At 46.0% G+C, this 18,994-nt stretch overlaps 1 protein-coding gene across 1 annotated transcript; it reads left to right on the top strand.

The window, feature by feature from the left end:
• The first annotated feature begins 10,669 nt into the window (after positions 1 to 10,669).
• RIPPLY2 (ripply transcriptional repressor 2) lies at positions 10,670 to 18,082 on the top strand. Its single transcript, XM_029595500.1, has 4 exons — positions 10,670 to 10,792; positions 11,083 to 11,158; positions 11,397 to 11,461; positions 15,337 to 18,082. The coding sequence occupies exons 1-4, from the start codon at positions 10,701 to 10,703 to the stop codon at positions 15,497 to 15,499; spliced, it is 396 nt and encodes a 131-aa protein (XP_029451360.1). The 5' UTR covers positions 10,670 to 10,700; the 3' UTR covers positions 15,500 to 18,082.
• Positions 18,083 to 18,994: the final 912 nt, after the last annotated feature.

The raw sequence follows: 18,994 nt of genomic DNA, 5'->3' as shown, positions 1-18,994 counted from the left end.
TCATCTGTGCACCAACTTGATCCACCAGTGGTTTCAAGGCTAAAAATTCCTTTCTTCTTTTCTGAGTTTCTCTAATAACATCAGGGAAGATCCAAATTTGTTGGTTGTAATACTTAACAGACCGGTTCCTCAAAAATAATTTCAGTACCATATCTCTATCTGAAGGAAATATAAATTTAACCAGAACTGTTCCTCTTTTTTCAACCATGTCTTCACTAGATGATTCAAGAAGCTCCGTTATATTAAGAGGCACTTGTTTTTCTTCCTCTTTTTCTCCAGCTTTTCTGTCATTTAGAAAGTATATTTTTGCCAAAGGTGGTGTAGATTCAGCCGGTATCTTTAATACATTATTCATATATTGTTTGAATTGCTCGTGAGTTGAGACACATCTAACCAAGGGGAAATTAATCACCCTCAGATTCAGGTATCTCAACTCATTTTCAATTCTTTCCATCTTTTTCTGGTGGGCAAATTCCCCCTGTATTAATCCATGTTGTATTTTCCCCATTTGTTCTACTTTCAGGTCTAAATCTTTCATTTGTATCTTTTGAGATTCAGTCTTTTGTTCCATTCTCAGCATTCTAGTGTTCACATCTGTAACAACGTTAGTCAAGGTAGATATAGATTTTTCTAAAGTCATAATAGCTGACCAAACGTTGTCAAGAGTAATCACTGCAGGCTTATCGATTTTGTTGGGTACACAGGCAGCCAACTCTGGGATTCCGACACTAACAAGATCTTTACATGTGTCGGGATTCATTCCTTCTCCTTGTTTATTTGGTCCCACTCTAGATCCTCCTTGTGGGACCCTTTCCCCAGTTGTAGTAAGGTCAAAGTCCAATGGTTTAGATGGGCTTGCCCCATCACCGTATGGAGGAGAAGGGGTATTCGGTGCTCCCGGGCTTAATGAGGTGGATGAGGCAAGTGATTCCACTGCAAGCCCTGTAGCGGATAACACAGCGCCTCCTATTCCGGGAGTAGCAATAGTATTAGTATTAAAGAAACTTTCAATTTTTGACTGGGAGGGGTTCACTGGAGAGGAAGTAACCATTCCCTCTCTCAGTTTCCCCTTCCGTTTTGTATGTGGCATTGCTACCAACAGTAACTTAATAGGAAATTTGAAAGTTCCTGTTCCAGTATACTGAATTGACACCTGCGTGGAGGCTTTGGAGAAGGCACTAGTCAACACACAAAAATTAAAGTTTAACTATAAGTACTCACTGCGGTGGAGGAGGCCTTGTTAAACTTCACGGGCCAGGGTTCCAGCTAAGCGGCGCGCGCCCCTTAGGCGCGCACGGCTTGGGCAGCACGCCGGCGTCAGCTGCGCGCCGCTAGAGGGTCGGGTTATGTAGGCCTACCTCCGACTCCTCCCCGGTGACGTCAGACCCCGGAAGTTCCAGCGGCTCCGTCGGGGCAGGCTGATATCCTCTGCCCCCGGTCTCGACCACCAAAAGATTTTTCCTCGGTTGCCCGGTGCTCCTTCCTCCTCCACCTCGCCGGGTAATCTCTAGAGGGTCGGGTTATGTAGGCCTACCTCCGACTCCTCCCCGGTGACGTCAGACCCCGGAAGTTCCAGCGGCTCCGTCGGGGCAGGCTGATATCCTCTGCCCCCGGTCTCGACCACCAAAAGATTTTTCCTCGGTTGCCCGGTGCTCCTTCCTCCTCCACCTCGCCGGGTAATCTCTAGAGGGTCGGGTTATGTAGGCCTACCTCCGACTCCTCCCCGGTGACGTCAGACCCCGGAAGTTCCAGCGGCTCCGTCGGGGCAGGCTGATATCCTCTGCCCCCGGTCTCGACCACCAAAAGATTTTTCCTCGGTTGCCCGGTGCTCCTTCCTCCTCCACCTCGCCGGGTAATCTCTAGAGGGTCGGGTTATGTAGGCCTACCTCCGACTCCTCCCCGGTGACGTCAGACCCCGGAAGTTCCAGCGGCTCCGTCGGGGCAGGCTGATATCCTCTGCCCCCGGTCTCGACCACCAAAAGATTTTTCCTCGGTTGCCCGGTGCTCCTTCCTCCTGCACCTCGCCGGATAATCTCTAGAGGGTCGGGTTATGTAGGCCTACCTCCGACTCCTCCCTGGTGACGTCAGACCCCGGAAGTTCCAGCGGCTCCGTCGGGGCAGGCTGATATCCTCTGCCCCCGGTCTCGACCACCAAAAGATTTTTCCTCGGTTGCCCGGTGCTCCTTCCTCCTCCACCTCCCACACTGCTTCTTTTACATACTCGCTAGGCTTGCTAAGGTATCTCATGGATATTCATTACAGCTATCCTGAGGACCAGACTGGTAAGGTCTGCCTCCAGGGCTGGAGTGGGGTCACAGCCGTGGATTCCTGCAGCACAGCCTTCCGCTGTGCTGCAGCTGCAGGATGGCTGGAAGAGGGGCGGGAGATGGAGACGCTCAATAACCTGCTAACAAAGACTTTGTCAGTCGCCCCAGCTTTTCTTCTCAAAGCTGAAAAGGCAATTTTCAGAAGCCCCCCCCGTCTGAATGTAAAAGTACGCATGTTGTGTCTCAGTGTGCACACTTTTACCTAAATTTTCCCGGAGGCATTCTCAGGACCTGGATATGCTTAGGCTGGGGAAGGCAACAACATTCAAAGGTTTCACCAGAAAAAGGAGGCTCAATTCTCTTCTGGTACTTTTCCCTTCGACAGCTTTTAAATGGAAATCACGTGAATATTTTTCCATTGAAAATTGGTGCAGAGCCAGTGGGAAAAAGTACCTGGGACTTTGACATCAATCTAAACGGTTTTGATAATTGCCCCCCATAGGAGCAATTTCTGTTAGAGGGGGCGATTTTGTGAAATCCATGCACAGCATTCGGGCCAGCGGGACCTTTGTGCCATCTGACACGTAGAGAAGAGCGAGCTGGCGCGTAAGGGAGAGGACAAGGCATCCAGTATTGGGCAGGGGGGCTTGAAAGCGTGGCCCAAAACAGCATTCGGGGGGTGCCTGGTTCACCATGTTGGCAGAGGTACAAAGGAATAGAGGCGGGACGGAGACTGAGGCAGCCCGTACAAGCCAGAGAATAGAGGTAATGGCACGGGCGGGGGGAGGTGGGGGTGGCAGCAGAAGAGCGGAAGCAATATTAACCTGTCATTTTATGATGGACCATTCCACTTATTGATATGAATAAAGCCAAATAGTTGAAGACCGGACTTAAGGTAGAAGGTTTTTAAAATATAGGGTATGGTCACTTTGTACTTTTAACAAGTATAAATGGTGTACTCTCACCGGGTATATGTAGATGGGAGTGATATTCTAGTACCCAGTCCTTTTTGCACTAGGTGCTTTCCTGTCTCTTTCCCCAGAAGATTGGGTGGGCCCGATATATAATCGAAGTCCACGAATTACCTGGGCTCGTGGAGGGCAGCCGGGCCGTCGCGTGACGTCATCGGAACGCGCCGCAAGAGCGCGGCGTGTCCCAATGACGTCGGGGCAGAGTACAGCCCCGGTGGGGGCGTTCCAGGCAGCGTCAGCAAGGAGGGGCGGCGCCGACGGGAAACGCCGCCCCTCCAGGGTGTTCCTGTGGCTGGCGTCATCGGCCCCGATGACGCCGGAGCCCGGAGCACCGCCCCTTTTGTGGCGTTCCTGCGGCCGGTGTCATCGGGGAGGCCGGTGCAGGACGATGACGACGGCCGGGGTTTAAAGGGCCGGAGCCTCGTGGCAACCGGCCCTTTTCGCAGGAGAGCCGTTTTCCCACCCTCCCACCCTGTACAAGTTGTTTGGTGCCATGAAATAAGGAGGTGGGGATAGTAGTTGAACAACGCAATGTCGCAGCTGGGGGCGGGTACCCGGGCCAATAGGACTTAGGGTAAAGGGATCAGCCACGGGCTGAAAAGCAGATTGCCAGAAGAAAAGTGGGACCACGCCTGGAGGCAGGGTCCCCTGCTTACGACGCGGCGGGGGGGCCAGTGAACGGAAGTCGCCTTGCTTGGAGCGCAGCAGGCAGCACGGGGTGTGCGTGGTCCCGGGAGAACGCATGGCGATGGATATATATATATATATATTTGTATTGGCCCGGGATGGTGGGTTGTTATGATTACATTGTGTGCTGTTATATATATATGGTTAAATAAAAGCTGCGGTCAGTTTTACCCAAGATACGTTTTAGAGTGGTCATTCTAGCAAAGCAGGTGGGCGAACGCCCGGGGACAAAAGCTGAAGTCACGGGTCCCAGAGTCAATGTCTCTGTCCTGCTGACATCCTTATCAGCCTCTCCCTACATGTCTGCCCTTGTATCCAGCTTAAAGCAGCTCTGTCTCCCAGTCGACTCTTCTTATGTGGTGCCACAGAGCTGATGATACCTGTAGCTGACCCTGCAACCTCCACTATTGCAACCGGGACAGGAAACAGACCACATACTCCACAGCAGGAGACAGGCCCTCAGCTGGTTTAGGCATTGATAGAAGCTCACAGATGGACACATGGACCACATGTGCCCATGGGGCGTTCTATTTTACTGTGACTTTGCAACGTACTGAAGCCCCTAAGAATGAACTTCTTATTTGTTTTGTCTGTGTGTCTTGAGTAGACTGTAAGGTCCACCTCTTAGGCGTGCTTGCACAGCACGCTGTAATCTAGTAGCACTATGGAAATTGAAATAAGTAGTGGTCATTTCCAAGTTTCAGTATCCACAGGTTTGATTCAACCTTTCATCCTTCTGAGGCACATAAAAACCATGATCCTGTGGGGCATGCACAGGAGTAAATCTCTAGGTGAAAAAAAATCTCAGTATCTCCAACTTAAACTGGTTCTCCTTTTTGCAGAATTAGAAAAAAAAAAATGCATTGGTCAAAGTGTTGCCAAACGTTGGGACTATTTTTGAGTCTCAGGAATTTTGCAGAACTGAGCCAAAATGAACCCAGATAACAGAAGTTGCCCGATATATCTGTACAGTTTCTTTGGCTAAAAGTTCTGTATAATAACAATTACACTTACAGGTCTAATTCTCATACGAATTGTTCCATAAATATTCATATCCATGCTACCACCCTAGGCAGGCAGAGCAGCATGCCACCGAGGCAACACTGGCTCTAACCCTGGCTCAATTTTTGCTATGTATTAAACAAAAAAAAGCTTCAGGAAAGCCTGAGTTTATAAAAAAGAATAAGCTAGAACTGTGTCTCCATGTCTTGTTATATACACAGACTCTCACTTCTTCTGGTACTATGACTAGAGCTCAGGTTGACAGTGACTGACGTTTGTTACATCCCAAGGCCATTTATATAACCACTTGGCGATGTCAGATGAGTTCCTGATGGACTGGTGACCCTTCACAATGCAATACAACTTCCATGTGTCTCTGCCTTTGCAGTATAAACAGCTGAAAGAAAATTCAGTTCAGCAATTACAATCCAATATACAATACACAGACCCATAGTCACTACCAGAACTGCAGTTAGCAGTCCCAGCTGAAATAATTGCCGATCTCCTAGAGATAGTCGCTTTCTACGAGAGAGACCCCCCCAGGCTGAAGTACCCACAGCATGCAACCTTCCAAGACCTCCCTCGGTCCTTCCGGCAACCTGATTTTTCCATTTGGAAAACTTCCCTTGGAATTGTGGTGGAGGTGGGGGGGGGGGTTACGGAACGGAAGGTAGTGGCCCAGAGGGCTGACTCTCAAGCACCATTTAAGAGAAGAGCGGGCAGGTAGCGTGCCCTCTTATCCAAAACTCTCACCTGGCAGCTCTTGGCCCGCGGCAGGCAGTGGCATGGCCCAGCTTGGTTCATGCCACAAGATCCACACCAGGGAGGTACGTGTTGCATGCCTTCCTCCTATAGCAGGCCAGCAGGGACAAAATGCCAACGGGTTGCCTGGAGCTGCAGACGCGGTCAAGGGGGACGTGCGGACACTGCCCTTTGCCTGTGGCAGGCTGCCCAAAACAATTGCCCAGTGGAGGTGCAACAAAATGAGCCTTGCTCTTCGGGGCTTACCTCAGCACAGGGAGTGGTCCCACTGTGCCGAGCAGCAAGGTAGGGCGGCAACAGGAGTTATGAATTTGCTGGATAACCTGGCAGGTGGATGGCGCAGCAGCAGCTTTAACACCCAGGATGGCACACGGCGAGGTTTGATGCGACCGCCAGAAGGAGACTTCGCTGGTCCCTGGGTGGCCAAGAAAACGATAGGGTGGTTGATTAGTCGGGCTCAGGCACACATTGTTTGTTTGTAATTTACTGTTTAGAAAGCTTCGGCCCTGCGTTATTCCACTGAAATCGTTGCTGTCTTGGTCTATTTATTGTAATAGGGTGAACAGGAAAGGGAGGCACTTAGTGGGTGGAGGGAACATCACAGTTGCCAATGTTTACAAGGCTGAAGCAAATTTGGCTCAGTTAAATAACACTGATAATTCATACCCGATAACACCACCCTGCTTATTGGGTACTAATGGTTAAAATAACAGTAAAAAATTAAAGCACACTAAAACATTAATAGCATTATAAACATCATGAACTACTTAAGGATTTTTTTATTGTTTGATGATGCCACTGGAACTCAAATATTATCTTTGCATTTGATATATATAGTCTGTGCCTGAGCAATCATTTTCTGGGTGTAAAAACGAGCTAAAAGCCCTGAAGACTGTAGTAGCCCATGAATATTCATTGAAGGCTCCTGTTGACCAGCTGTCAGTCATTATCTTTTCATCAGGCTTTCAACGCCTGCCTGTTTGCCTTTGCTCTGCAGGAGGGAAGCTGGTCACACTCTCAGCCCAGGCAGTTTTTTTCCCCCTTTCACAGAGCACAAGTGTGGGGATAACCTCGGGTCACAGCCAAAGCACAAGCCTACGGGGCAAAATCACGTGATCTGTATGACTGCGATTGCCTATTGGTCTTGAAACTTGGTGGCATTCTCGGACTTAACGGCTAATGCTCTTCTTACTACTCGCACTGTGCCAAAGAGAGCCTCCTTGTGGAATATGTAGGATGCGATATGTACAGGTGACATATCCAGCAGCAAGTTACAAACCAGGGTTCAGTTCCTCCTGCTGCTGCTCCTTGTGACCCTTGGGCAAGTCCTCATGACTTTACCCTCTGTTATCTCAGGTAGAAATGTAGATTGTGAGCCTGCTGGGAACAGGGAAATACCTACAGCACCTGAATCCAATCTGCTTTGAAGTGCCAAAAAGCAGAATATAAATTGGATGTGCCTGGAATCTCTTTTTAATCAGGCTGGTGGTGACGCCTAATAGACGGGTCGATTCAGTAAAAACGCGGGAGAGCGGACGAACGCCCGCTCTCCCGGCGCGCGCACCGGCCACTCGCCGGAGCACGCAATTCTGTATGCTAATTAGGCCCGGTGGTAGAAACGGGCAAAAGGAGGCGCTAGGGACACTAGCGCGTCCCTAGCGCCTCCTTTTAACCCGGAGCGGTGGCTGTCAGCGGATTTGACAGCCGACGCTCAATTTTGCCGGCGTCGGTTCTCGAGCCCGCTGACAGCCACAGGCTCGGAAACCGGACGCCGGCAAAATTGAGTGTCCGGTTTTCGGCCTGACAGCTGCCGGCCCAATTTAAATTTGTTTTTCTTTTTTTTTTTTTACTTTTTACACCTTTCGGGTCCTCCGACTTAATATCGCTATGATATTAAGTCGGAGGGTGCACAGAAAAGCAGTTTTTACTGCTTTTGTGTGCACTTTCCCGGTGCCGTCAGAAACTAGTGCTTACCTTTGGATAGGCGATAATTTCTGAAAGTAAAATGTGCGGCTTGGCTGCACATTTTACTTACTGTATTGCGCACACATACCTAATAGGGCCATCAACATGCATTTGCAAGTTGAGGGCGCTATTAGGTGCCACGGGTTGGACGCGGGTTGGACGCATCCAAGAGCAGGCTAACAGTGCGCTCCATCGGAGCGCACTGTACTGTATCGGCCTGAGAGTGAGGATTATTTCTGAATCTGTCACATTTCTTGGTTACTGTTTGCAGGAGTGGTTCTATAATGAAGCAGGGTGAGGCAGCCGCTTCAGGCGGCAGATTTTTGAGGCGGCAAACGATGCCCCTCTCAGAACGCCACTGCGGCGTCTGCCTGTCCCTGCCGCGGCTGCCAACCCAGGCCAGCAGCAGCTGAAGAGAGGAGCGTTGACACCACAGGAGGCCAGGCTGGCGGCCGATGAAGGAAGGAGAGACTGGGGGCAGGGTGAGCGTGTGTGTGTGTGTGTGTGTGTGTGTAAGCGAGGAGGAGTGGGACAAGGGGGTGCCATCTCATCCCTTGCCTCAGACGACAGATTGCCTTGATCCACTCCTTTTTTTTTAAATTTAATCTTTATTAAATTTTCAAAATTTTAACAAAGTATGTTCTTTGTACAGAAAATATGGGTCATATAAATCAGAAACAATTTTTATATAAGAAAACAACAATAAGGCATATCCTAATATAGACTACCCATTAGACCTCCAGCAATAGGGGAACTTTCGTAGCAATTAAGGAGAACTTCCAGGAAACAAAAAAAGAAATGAAAAGCACAACCTAGATTCTGCTACTTATTTTAATTATAATGATCCTATAAATTAGACCTTGCTAGGCCTTGATCCGCTCCTGTTTGCATCTTTTGGGACTTGATGATGTTCTATCTCTCCATATGCTCCACAGAATAGTTGCTTGCTACTGACACTTCTATTAGCAAAGCCATTCTTGTCCTTTCCCACTATGTCTCCATTTTCTAGCCTGGAGCTTTTATTCAGTAGGAATGGGAATGTCCCAGGTGAACACAACTTTATCATTCTCTACAGTTCTGTCAGGGTCAGGATCATTTTCTCACGGGGCAGCGTCTCCAAATGGGTTTATTTTGTGCTCATTCATAAGCCATGGCATGTTGGGGATGATCTCAATCTCTCAAGTTTGCTGCAAATGCTCTCCTTAGTACTAGCACAGTGCCAAAGAGAACCTTCTCCTGGAGTTCCTAGGCTGTACAAGCAATATAATCAAATGCGCCTGGAAATTTATCTTAATCAGGTCAGTGGCACCCAGCATAATTGGGACTATTTCCAAATAAGAATCTTACATTTTTAGACGTTGCTTTTTGCAACTTTTCCTTTGATATTATTGCTCTTTCAATTTTTGGCAGGTTCTCTTTGTATACCTCAGAGATTTAAATATGCTTCTTCTTTTGTTACCTAAAAGTACCAGTACTTTTTATCTTCAGGGGTCCACCAAATTATAGACAGTTCTCTTAATGCTTTTATTAGCTTCTGTGGTCTGTCTTCCGCTGCGGTTATGAACAGGCTCACCGCGGTCCTCTACCTGCACCAGGGATCTTATCTTCGCCTGAAGATTCAGCGCTGTCGCTCCCTCCTTCATTAGCCCTAGCGCTCAAGCTAAGGGGGACATGCGGAGAGTATGAAATTTTCTTTTTACCTCCCATCATACATGCCTGGCTGAGGTATAGTCTAGATATTATGCAGGAGGCTAGTCCTGTGATGAGACACATTTACTTTCCAGTGAATGCTGTATTAGGTTCTAAATAGGAAAGCATTTCCAACTGGCTAAACTGAAATACTGCTTTCCAGGAGAGTGACCAAAACACCTAAAACAAAATTTGTATTTGTGTGCTTTGCAGTTCACATATTTCTTCTGTAATGACTGTTTTAAGATTTGGGTCCTCTCCTACACCACATTTATTCCTTCCTGCTTCTAAGTATTTATTTAGTGACTAGGAACACATATAGGTGATACATTTCATTTGCAGTAGACCCATGGTACCTGGCAGACTGGTAATCTGCATTCTAAGTATTTTATTTCACTAACGGGCTTCTCGCAGTAACAATCAGTTAGTGTAAAATAAATAAATAAATAAAAAGTAAGGGGTGCTTCTCTCTGGAAGGTCATCCCTGTAGGCGTTTAAGGGAGTACCCGGGCCCCCTCAGCGCATTTTCTGTTATATGTAAAAAGGGATAGAAGTATCTAGTTCATGTGGACTTTGGTTTCTTTTGGGTACTGTTGCAGGAAATTATGGGACACTATGGGTAGTTGGTGCGTTATGATTATAGGATACTAAATTCTCAGGCAATACTACTATTACTAATCACTTCTATAGCGTTATTGAGGTATATAGCTCAGCCCAAAAACACATGCAATAGTCCCCGTGTGCTAAAACCAGGATTTATGAAAGCATCACAAATCCAGGAATATGTTAATTGCCAAGTGTTTAAGTTTTTAAAGCGTTCTCTCCCCATCCCCACAGAATAGGGGAAAAGCCTTATTAAATCACATCCTACGTTTTTGGTGGTTGCCTTTCTTTTTGTTTTCTGTTAAATTGCTCGGTCTGTACTGTCTTTTTTATTTATTTTCTTACTCGCGCTAAAAGGGCAAATGGCAGCGTTCAATTTTTTTTTTTATTTAGCAATAACAAAATCAAACTAAAAAAAACCTACCCGTTGGGGAAAATCGTGTTACTTTTGGTAGCAGCTATGCCATCGGGCACGTGGGAAGAAGAACAAAAAAAAAAAAAGGAATCGGGGCACAAGTTGTCGGCTTCAGGGCCAGCTGTAGTGAAGGCTTGTCTTAGCACATCTGGCTCGGTGCGATTCGCACTCCCTCGTCAGCTCCCCGCCTGGGCCATTTGGGAGCTGGCCGCCACGTGCACACCCGGCCCTTGTTTACACGCCCCCCGCCCCCCCTGTTTATCCGCTCGGCAAAAGGCGAGGCGGGCTGGGCTATAAAGAGACGGACGCGGGAGCCGGGACGGCAGAAGGGTCGGAAGGATGGTGTCTGGCGTCGCTCCCGGGTCCGTGCGCTGCAGCTGCCTGAGGTCACGGGCGCCCCCTGGCGGGGCTCTGGCCCGAGCGAGGGCGCGGTACGTGAAGGCCGCGCTGTTGCCAGGAGGCTGGCGCTATAATAACGCGACGGAAAACTCGCTGATCGCGGCTGTTAGGTTAGAGAGCCAGCGCCTCGCCGAGCTCCCAGAGGAGGGTCTTGGACGAAAGCCGCTGGCTCGGATTTGGATAGTCGGCGAGGGGTGGGGGTTAAGGGGAATTCTCCTGCTCTGATCATCTGCGTGAACAGAAAAAGGAGGTTAATCGTTACTTTTGTTCGTTTCTTCGCTCGAGCTCTTTACTGATCTGCTGTTTCGGGTTTGATTTGTAGGTCCGGAGGGTTGTGGCGACCTTGGCTAATCACCAGGCAAGAAGGGGAAAGATCCGAGCTCTGGAGTCAAAGCTTGGTAAGTCTTGCCCGCTTCTCCATACAAGGGACTGACTTTATAATAAAAACAAGGCGCACAGTACAGCTTCTGCCAAGCTGAAGGAGAGGTTGTTTGGGTACTTGCCAGGTACTTGTAGCCTGGATTGGCCACTGTTGGAAACAGGATGCTGGGCTTGTTGGAGCCTTGGTCTGACCCAGCATGGCAATTTCTTATGTTCTTATTGAACACAGCCTAATGCCTTTTCTATCTTTTTCAGCCATATGGCCTTTACCGTGTTCGTGATACTGCCGGCAAGTTTACAACTTACAAACACCCAGTAAGGTAGGTAATTGCCTGTCTTTATTTTTTTTTCTTACTATATGCTCAACCCATCCCATGGGGGGATATAATAAATGATATTTGGAGAATTTTAGATGCCCTTATTAAAAAGTGACCCCTTGCCAGTACAAGTACATTATTTAAGACAAAAGTCAATATTTGAAAATACACAATTTGTATTTGGATAGAGTTGACAGATTGCTATAAGGAAACCACCTGGTATTAAATAAGTAAAAAAGTGAGATATTAGGTGTGGGATGAGCTTTTGAGAATTTTCAGATCCAACGGAAGGTAGGGGGAGAGAGATAGTTTTGGTTTTGTTCTAAGTTAGATGTTTGTGTGTGGTTTTGGATACAACTTTCTCTATGGAACCAGATGTGGAAGAAGGCCTACTTGCTGTTTAAGAGAATCTGACAATTGAAACCCTTTCTGGATCATGTTGCAGTTAAGATTTTGGTATTGGCTATAGTTATGGGGGGTGTAGGATTACTGTAATGGGCTGCTAGTGGGACTACAAGATTACTGGATAAACAAGTTACAGCTAATTCAGAACAGTGCCGCAAGGCTGGTTTGTGAGAAATCCAGGCTGGATAGGAGGTCTCCTCTGTTGGCCACAGTGCCCTGGCTTCTGGTTGCTGAAAGGGTGAGTCTTAAGATATTAACAATAATCTTCCATTGTGTCCGGTTTAATGGTCTGCAATACCTTTCAGAGTTATCACGGTATTTACCAGGTTGAGCCTTTAGAGTACCCTAGGGGGGGGGGCATATGGATATCTTCATATGAATGAAAATGTAGATCGAATAGGTGCTCTAAACCTGTTTTTACAACAGCCCCTCTGGCATGGAATAATTTACCAGTGTTAAAAATGAATTGAGTTATACAAAATCTTGTAAACTACTTAAAGCCCATTTTGCTCCTGGTTTTCAGAGCAGGAAGACAGTTAAATTGATTTAGGATTGGCTTTTGATGCTGAAGAGAATTGGGATTATGTTTAGGGGAGTGGTGGCAGTGGCATTGCTAGTTTATACATGTAATGTTGGATGGGAGGTAACTGGTTTTATTATGCATACTAAATCTGTAAACTGCTTTTTTTCTTTTTTAATTTTACTGGTTATACAGTATATATAAATCTTTTTTAAATATGTTTTCTTGCCAGGTCACTTTTCTTTCTGTATCCTCTGCTTTTCTTTCTTTTCCTCTAATGCTGCCTTTTTAGTCATTTTTTCTTATATCTCTCCTCATTTCTCTCCTGCTCCTTTCATCTCATTGCTCCGAAATCCTAATTTCCATCTGCCACCATCAATTGCCCCCTCCTTGTACCTCTAGCACCACCCCATGGCCGTAGATGACAGCAAGAGCAGCCAATAGCAAGTGATAGTGCAGAGATGACACATACTCCCTGTGGCTGTGTCCTCACCTCCTCCCATGGGCACTTCCTCTTCCAAAAGAGCAGGTGCTGCAGGATTAAGATGAGGCATAGGGTGAGGGTATTTTTTTCGTATTGTGTCCTGCACTATTGCTCTTGTGTTCCAGGGAGGCAGGGGTGGTACTGCTGTGCAGCTGGAAGACCAGGCTGAGGTGTTGGGAGATACCTTACAGTGCTATTTCAGTCTAGTAGCTCAATAAAATGCTAAATAATATTACCTCTCAGAGGGACTGATGCAATAAATATGCGCAGAAAGCGGGTACTGAAGAGTCAGCACCCACTTTCTTAACGCGGCCCCAAGGGGGGCGCCATGCAATCTTTAAATTAGGGGGGGTCGCGTTAGCAAGTAGGCCCTAGGGTCGCTTGCGCGCCCCTCGCGCCTCCATGCTAACGAGAACCCAATCGGCGTCTGCCGTCCACCGATTAGGAAAACCGACGCAGAGTTTATCGGTGTCTGTTTTCCGCACAGGCAGGGGATTCAGGAAATGGACACTTTACAGTTGAGTGTCCCTTTCCTGCACCCGACTGCCCGTGTTTTTTTTTTTTTTTTAACGTTTTTAAACTTGTTAAATTTTTTTTTAAAATCTTGTTTTTCCTCCTACTTAATATCGCAACGATATTGCATAAGGGGATTAATTAGCGCTTATACAACCCGCGTCCAACTGCGGGTTATACACTGCGCTCGGCTGAACGGCACTGTATTGCATCTGCCCCAGAGGATGCAGGGGACTTGAGCTGTTTGTGCTTAGTCTAACTATTCCTAGCAGCTTCTGATAAAGGTCAAGGGAAATGGTCCCATGGGCAGAATTATCTAAATATTGTTTTTCTATTTAGAAAGGTAGCCTGATTAAATTTGGGAGTCTTATTTTGAGCCATTTAATATGGAGAGATTAACTTGCCATTACATTTTTATTTTTAAAGATTTATAGGGAAACATGCTCGGCTCTTGCTCTTATTTGCATACCAGGCATGTGGGAGAACATAAGTGGTAGTGCTTTTAATTATATAGGGCTCTTATACACTGTACAGTAATTTTCAATTTGTTTATCCTATAAAGCTCTATTGCTTTAATTATGAATTGATTTTTTTTTTAATTAATTTAGCTGGCAGTTAAAGCAAAGCAGAAAAGCTCATTAGGTTCAGGATTTTCTTTTTTAACTTCTGAGTTTTAATTCATACAGTGAATACAGTTAAGAAAAATGCTTTCTTCCTTGCCCATTTATCTATTTATTATTTTGGTTGGTGGTTGCCTTCTTTATTCTTCCAGCTCAGTTGGAATTGGGGCTGCAGACAGCCACCATAAGTTTTTATTCAGAAAAGTATCTGTTACTTTATCCCTATTTTATCACGCTCTCCCATTTATTTTTATTTTTTTAAAACTGGCCATCATGGCAGTAGCCTTCATCCAGGGGCAATGCAGCTAAGCTTCTATCAGTGCAAGCAATGGTGGTCCCTTAGGCTGGCTGCTAGGTGCAATTGAGTGATGACCAAAGCTTCTTTCTCACTCATGGGGCTGTGAGGGCTACCTATGGAGGAGCTCAGCCCACGCTGGGGGGAGGGGGAACAGAGTCCTTGTCTAGGAAAAGAATAGAAGTTCCTCTATATGGCAACATGGAGCATGGCTGCTGGCCATAATAAAAGCTGGGACAAAAATAATACATTTGGAACAAATATGAAAAGGGATTTAAAAATAGTCAAGATGAAGCAACAGAGCTAATAAACAGACTGTTTGTTTCTTTTGGAAGAATCCACCTAAGACCGCTGCTTTAAAATAACGCTTTGCAGTATTTAAAGCATATGTGCCAGTTTTTTTTCTGCATTCAGTCTGCTGAAAAGGAATATCAATTTTCATTTTAACTAAATCATCCACTTATCTCTGGCTACAATGTTTCTTTCCTCAAATATAGGTACTGTAAATACAACTGATTTCTCTCCTACAGTAGTCTGATTAGAAATTTCATATCATGCAGTACTCTGTCCATTTAATAACAGAATCCTCCCCTCCCCCCACGGGTTCCCTGGGCAAGGAGGAAGGTCTTGGTAATTGCTCGAAGGCGACACTTAGTAGCCAGATTCAGTCCTGGTGCATCAGTGCAACAATCAGTTTAGGTACGGGGGGGGGGGTTTAAAACAGGGAAATAATCCCAGCCCTGGTGCTGAATGAGCTGGAAGCCCAAAAAGAGAAAGAGGAAACTGTTGTCAGTCCCTCCCCTGCATCCTGCTTCCTCTTGCATAAGTTGCTGCTTAGAAGTAGGAAGTGCAAAGGACAGATATGTGAAGCAGATTTTCCCTTTTGGCTTCTGTTCGATATATCTGACCTCAGCTTGCTTACGTTCTCAAGAGGGCCTACGTTCTTTCACAGCTGGAGGTGAGGGACAGGTACCAGAGTGATGCTGGCGAAAGATTGTAGTGTGCCAAAAGACCAACCAAGTGTCCTGTGTTTGATTTCAGATTATTCTGGCCTAAATCAAAATGCTACGATTATTTGTATCAAGAAGGAGAAGTTCTTCTGAAAAACTTTCCCGTTCAAGCCACAATTTCTTTCTACGAAGATTCAGATTCTGACAGCGAGGACAGTGACCTGGAGCACGACTCTGGAATTGAATCAGATTAATTTTTTATAAGTTATTATTTGTTCTATGTACTAACTGTGCCATCGGAAGCACTATTAGGACATGCATTGTAAAGAACATGCCCTGTGACACGCTCCTCACTGCCACTGGGAGAAGGATTTGAAGCAATTTAGTGGGAAAGCTGTATCTTGATGAGCACCAAGGGATAAGGAAGACCATTTTCAAAAGCCATTAACTGGCGTAAAGGGGCTTTTTGACTCTGTCCAGGTTCCACTTGTGTTCCATGGCTGCACATACCTACATTTTGAGGACACATTCCCAAGGCTGGGACCTGCCCACGAGCAAGACATTTTACAAATTTTTTTTTTTTTTTACTCCTTTTGGCAGTTTCTCTGATTTAATATCGCCATGATATTAAGTCGGAGGAACTACAGAAACGCAGTATTTTCTGCTTCTCTGTTAACTTTTGGGCTCCTCAAGACTGGGCTGGTATTAATTTTTGAGAGTAAAAATGTGCACATTGGGTGCACATTTTATTTTTTATGTAAAGGGGGAATAGTTAATAGCCTCATGAACATGGCATTTATCTGTGATAAGCGTTTGTTAGCTATGCGCTGGTTTGGACATGCATTTTGGATGCACTAATCCCTTTATTGTATAAGAGATTACGGACATGCATCCAAAACACGTGTCCAACCATGGGTTAACCTGTGCATTAGCTTGAGTGCACAGTATTGCATCGGCCTGATTGTGTTTAAGGGCTGTAAATAGGTCTGGTTTCCTGGGAACCAAACTATGCAAATTAAGCTGAATCTCAGCCTGAATGTGTACATGTTTGAAATGTTCATCATTGACATGTTGTAAGGGTGAGGAGCCTATGGTCCTTGAGTGCTGCAAATCTGCATCTCTAATGAATATGCATGCTGCCTTAATTATAAGCAAATCTCAGGTGCATTCTGTAGGGCTATCTTGACAACCCAGACCAGTTTGTGGCTCTTGAGGATGAGAGATTCCTCCCCGTAAACCAACGCAGTTTGTGGCTTGAGGTCCAGGGTTGTGCTCCTCAAACCTGTGCTATATGGTTGGAGTACATACATGAATGGTTATGTTTTAGAGACTGTAACTTTGCTCCCTGTAGGTTCCTTTTCCTATCTACCTCTCTTTCCTTCATCTCCTCAAAACTGGATTTTGTATATTTCTCTGTATATGAAAACACAGTGCTCTCAGATGAGAACATTACTGAGCATTGGCTTTGCATACTGAACAGAGATTTTACAGAAACAGTTCAGACTGAGATGGATAAAAGGGGAGGCCCTGCCAGCAGATTGCCTTGCTTAGTCCCAAAACATTGTTATTTTCACTTGAATGACACAAACTAAGAACCTCTCCCTTCATCTGCTGTTTATGAAGAAAGATGACAAGATTTCAAGCCATTTTAGTGTGTTTATGGTTTCCCCCCAGCTTTCTCTCAGGTGGCAAACCTTAATTTATAGGCATAATCTAGACCAAGGCTTTTCATCTGCTGGTCCACAGAATGACGGATTGCATGAGGATGAGGAGGAAGACCTGCCCTGCAGCTGCATAGGCTGCAATACACTCTACACCACATCCCAATCCTCCCCTGTGGACTTTTTTTTTCTTTTTCCAGTTGGGGCTGGGAGGAGAGCAGCTGAATGTTACTGAGCTCAGGGGCGGATTGGCCTATTGGGGGATCAGGCATCCCCTGGTGGGCCGATCGCTCCAGTCACGTGGTCTGCCGTGCATGACCATGAGAGAGCAGTGCTCGGCAGACCACATGATGTGTCCTGGGCGGTGAATACCCGGGCCGGTCCGACATCGTGAATCTGCTGCTGACTGAGCTGCATGAGACTGAGTCCAGGTTTGCTCCATTACACTGCTGGGCCTGAGAGGGGAGCAGATGTTCTCTCCCATGCCAGCTCTTTTTTTCAGTTGCTCCCCCAGCCAGTTGCTCCCCCAGCCAGATATCGAGCCTTCCACCAGCCTTAACTGGGACAAAAAGTCTACAGGGTGGGGGGTATTAATTGTAATGGTGCTGCTGGCTGAGGGAAGGAAGGGATTTCTTATTGTTTTTAAAACAAGCTGGTAGCCGACTGCTGGTGAAGGAAAGGGAGACTTCCCAGCCAGTATATCATGTGTTGGGGGGGGGGAAAGGGACTGGTTGGCTGGCAGGGGGGAATGGAGAAGAGAAACTGCGTTCTTAACCTGGCTTGTTACCTTTTAAAAGGGCAAAGGGCAGCTGCAGGCTGACCCATGAACTTAAAGACCGGGTAGAGGGCATATATCCCTCCCCCACTGGTGCCTCAAGCAGTCCACTTAATTTAAGGAAGGGAACTGGCTCATCCCTGGCAAACCGAAGGTTGAGAATACGACTGACACTCGTATTAGGGGCTGCCTTGCAACAGGCTTCCAAAGCATAATCCCAATTTTAATACCTATAATGTTTTGGTTTATATTATTTCTAACACTGGACCTTTTAGATGACCCATCTATACCAGGTAGTGAGATGTCATTTGTTGATGCCTATGGTAATGTAAAAATGTATTATAGTGTTTGTAAGAGAAAATAATTTATTTTTAAGTTATTAAAGATTAATTGTTCTAATATGTAATTGCCAGTGTTTTTTTTTTTTTTAATATAACAGTAGTACTGAAACATAGCTTAAATGTAATTTACTAAAATAAGTTCTAATCAGAATGAAAGGAGCTTACTTTCTAAGTCATGTACGTCCATGGATATACAGGGAGTGAGTGGCAAGCTGAGCATTAAGCTGTGCACTGAAATTCAGTGCACAGTTTCTTAATATACACGCTAAAACATTTTTAACTCTCACTGCAGTCAGCTAATGGTATGCTAATGCATCAGGCGTTAAAAAATGCAACCCCTCTCCAAAACTGGGCATAAAGAAAATGCTTAGAAATATAATTTATGTACACTATGCACAAATTTAACTCATGAAAATGCTTTCTACACAGGAAATAGGCCGGGCTACAGGTTCCGGCACCAGAATTCTAGTTTCTCCCATAGACTAACATGGGCCCTAGAAACTTTACTCCACCTCGGACTAGGAGTTATGTTTTCTTAGCACTGCAAACTTGCACTAAGCCAGCATCTCTCTCTACATGGGGGGGGGGGGGGGGAGGAGAGAGGGGTTATAGCTAATGCAGACAGGTTAGCACCCTCTCCATTGTGTACATAACTCATTTTTGCACAAAAAAATGTGCATGCAACTGCAGGTTTAACTGCGTTCTGCCAAGCGCACCTTATTTCATCAGTCCCTCATGCCCCCCCCACCCCCCATGTGTTGTGATAACATCAAGTTATCTTATTAACTTATTTACAGGACACACACTCATAAGCCTTCATTTTATTCGAAAAGTAGGTTAAAAATCAATTTAGATTTAGCTCACACCTTTTTATTGGTATCTAAACGTGACATTCAGGCACTGCAGATATTTCCCTGTTCCCAGAGATCTTATAATTTAAGTTGGAGGCAATGGAGGGTGAAGTGACTTGTT

Source organism: Rhinatrema bivittatum, chromosome 3 (genome assembly GCF_901001135.1).
Source record: "Rhinatrema bivittatum chromosome 3, aRhiBiv1.1, whole genome shotgun sequence".
NCBI classification, from domain to species: Eukaryota; Metazoa; Chordata; class Amphibia; order Gymnophiona; family Rhinatrematidae; genus Rhinatrema; species Rhinatrema bivittatum.
This window is presented reverse-complemented; position numbering and strand designations above follow the sequence as displayed.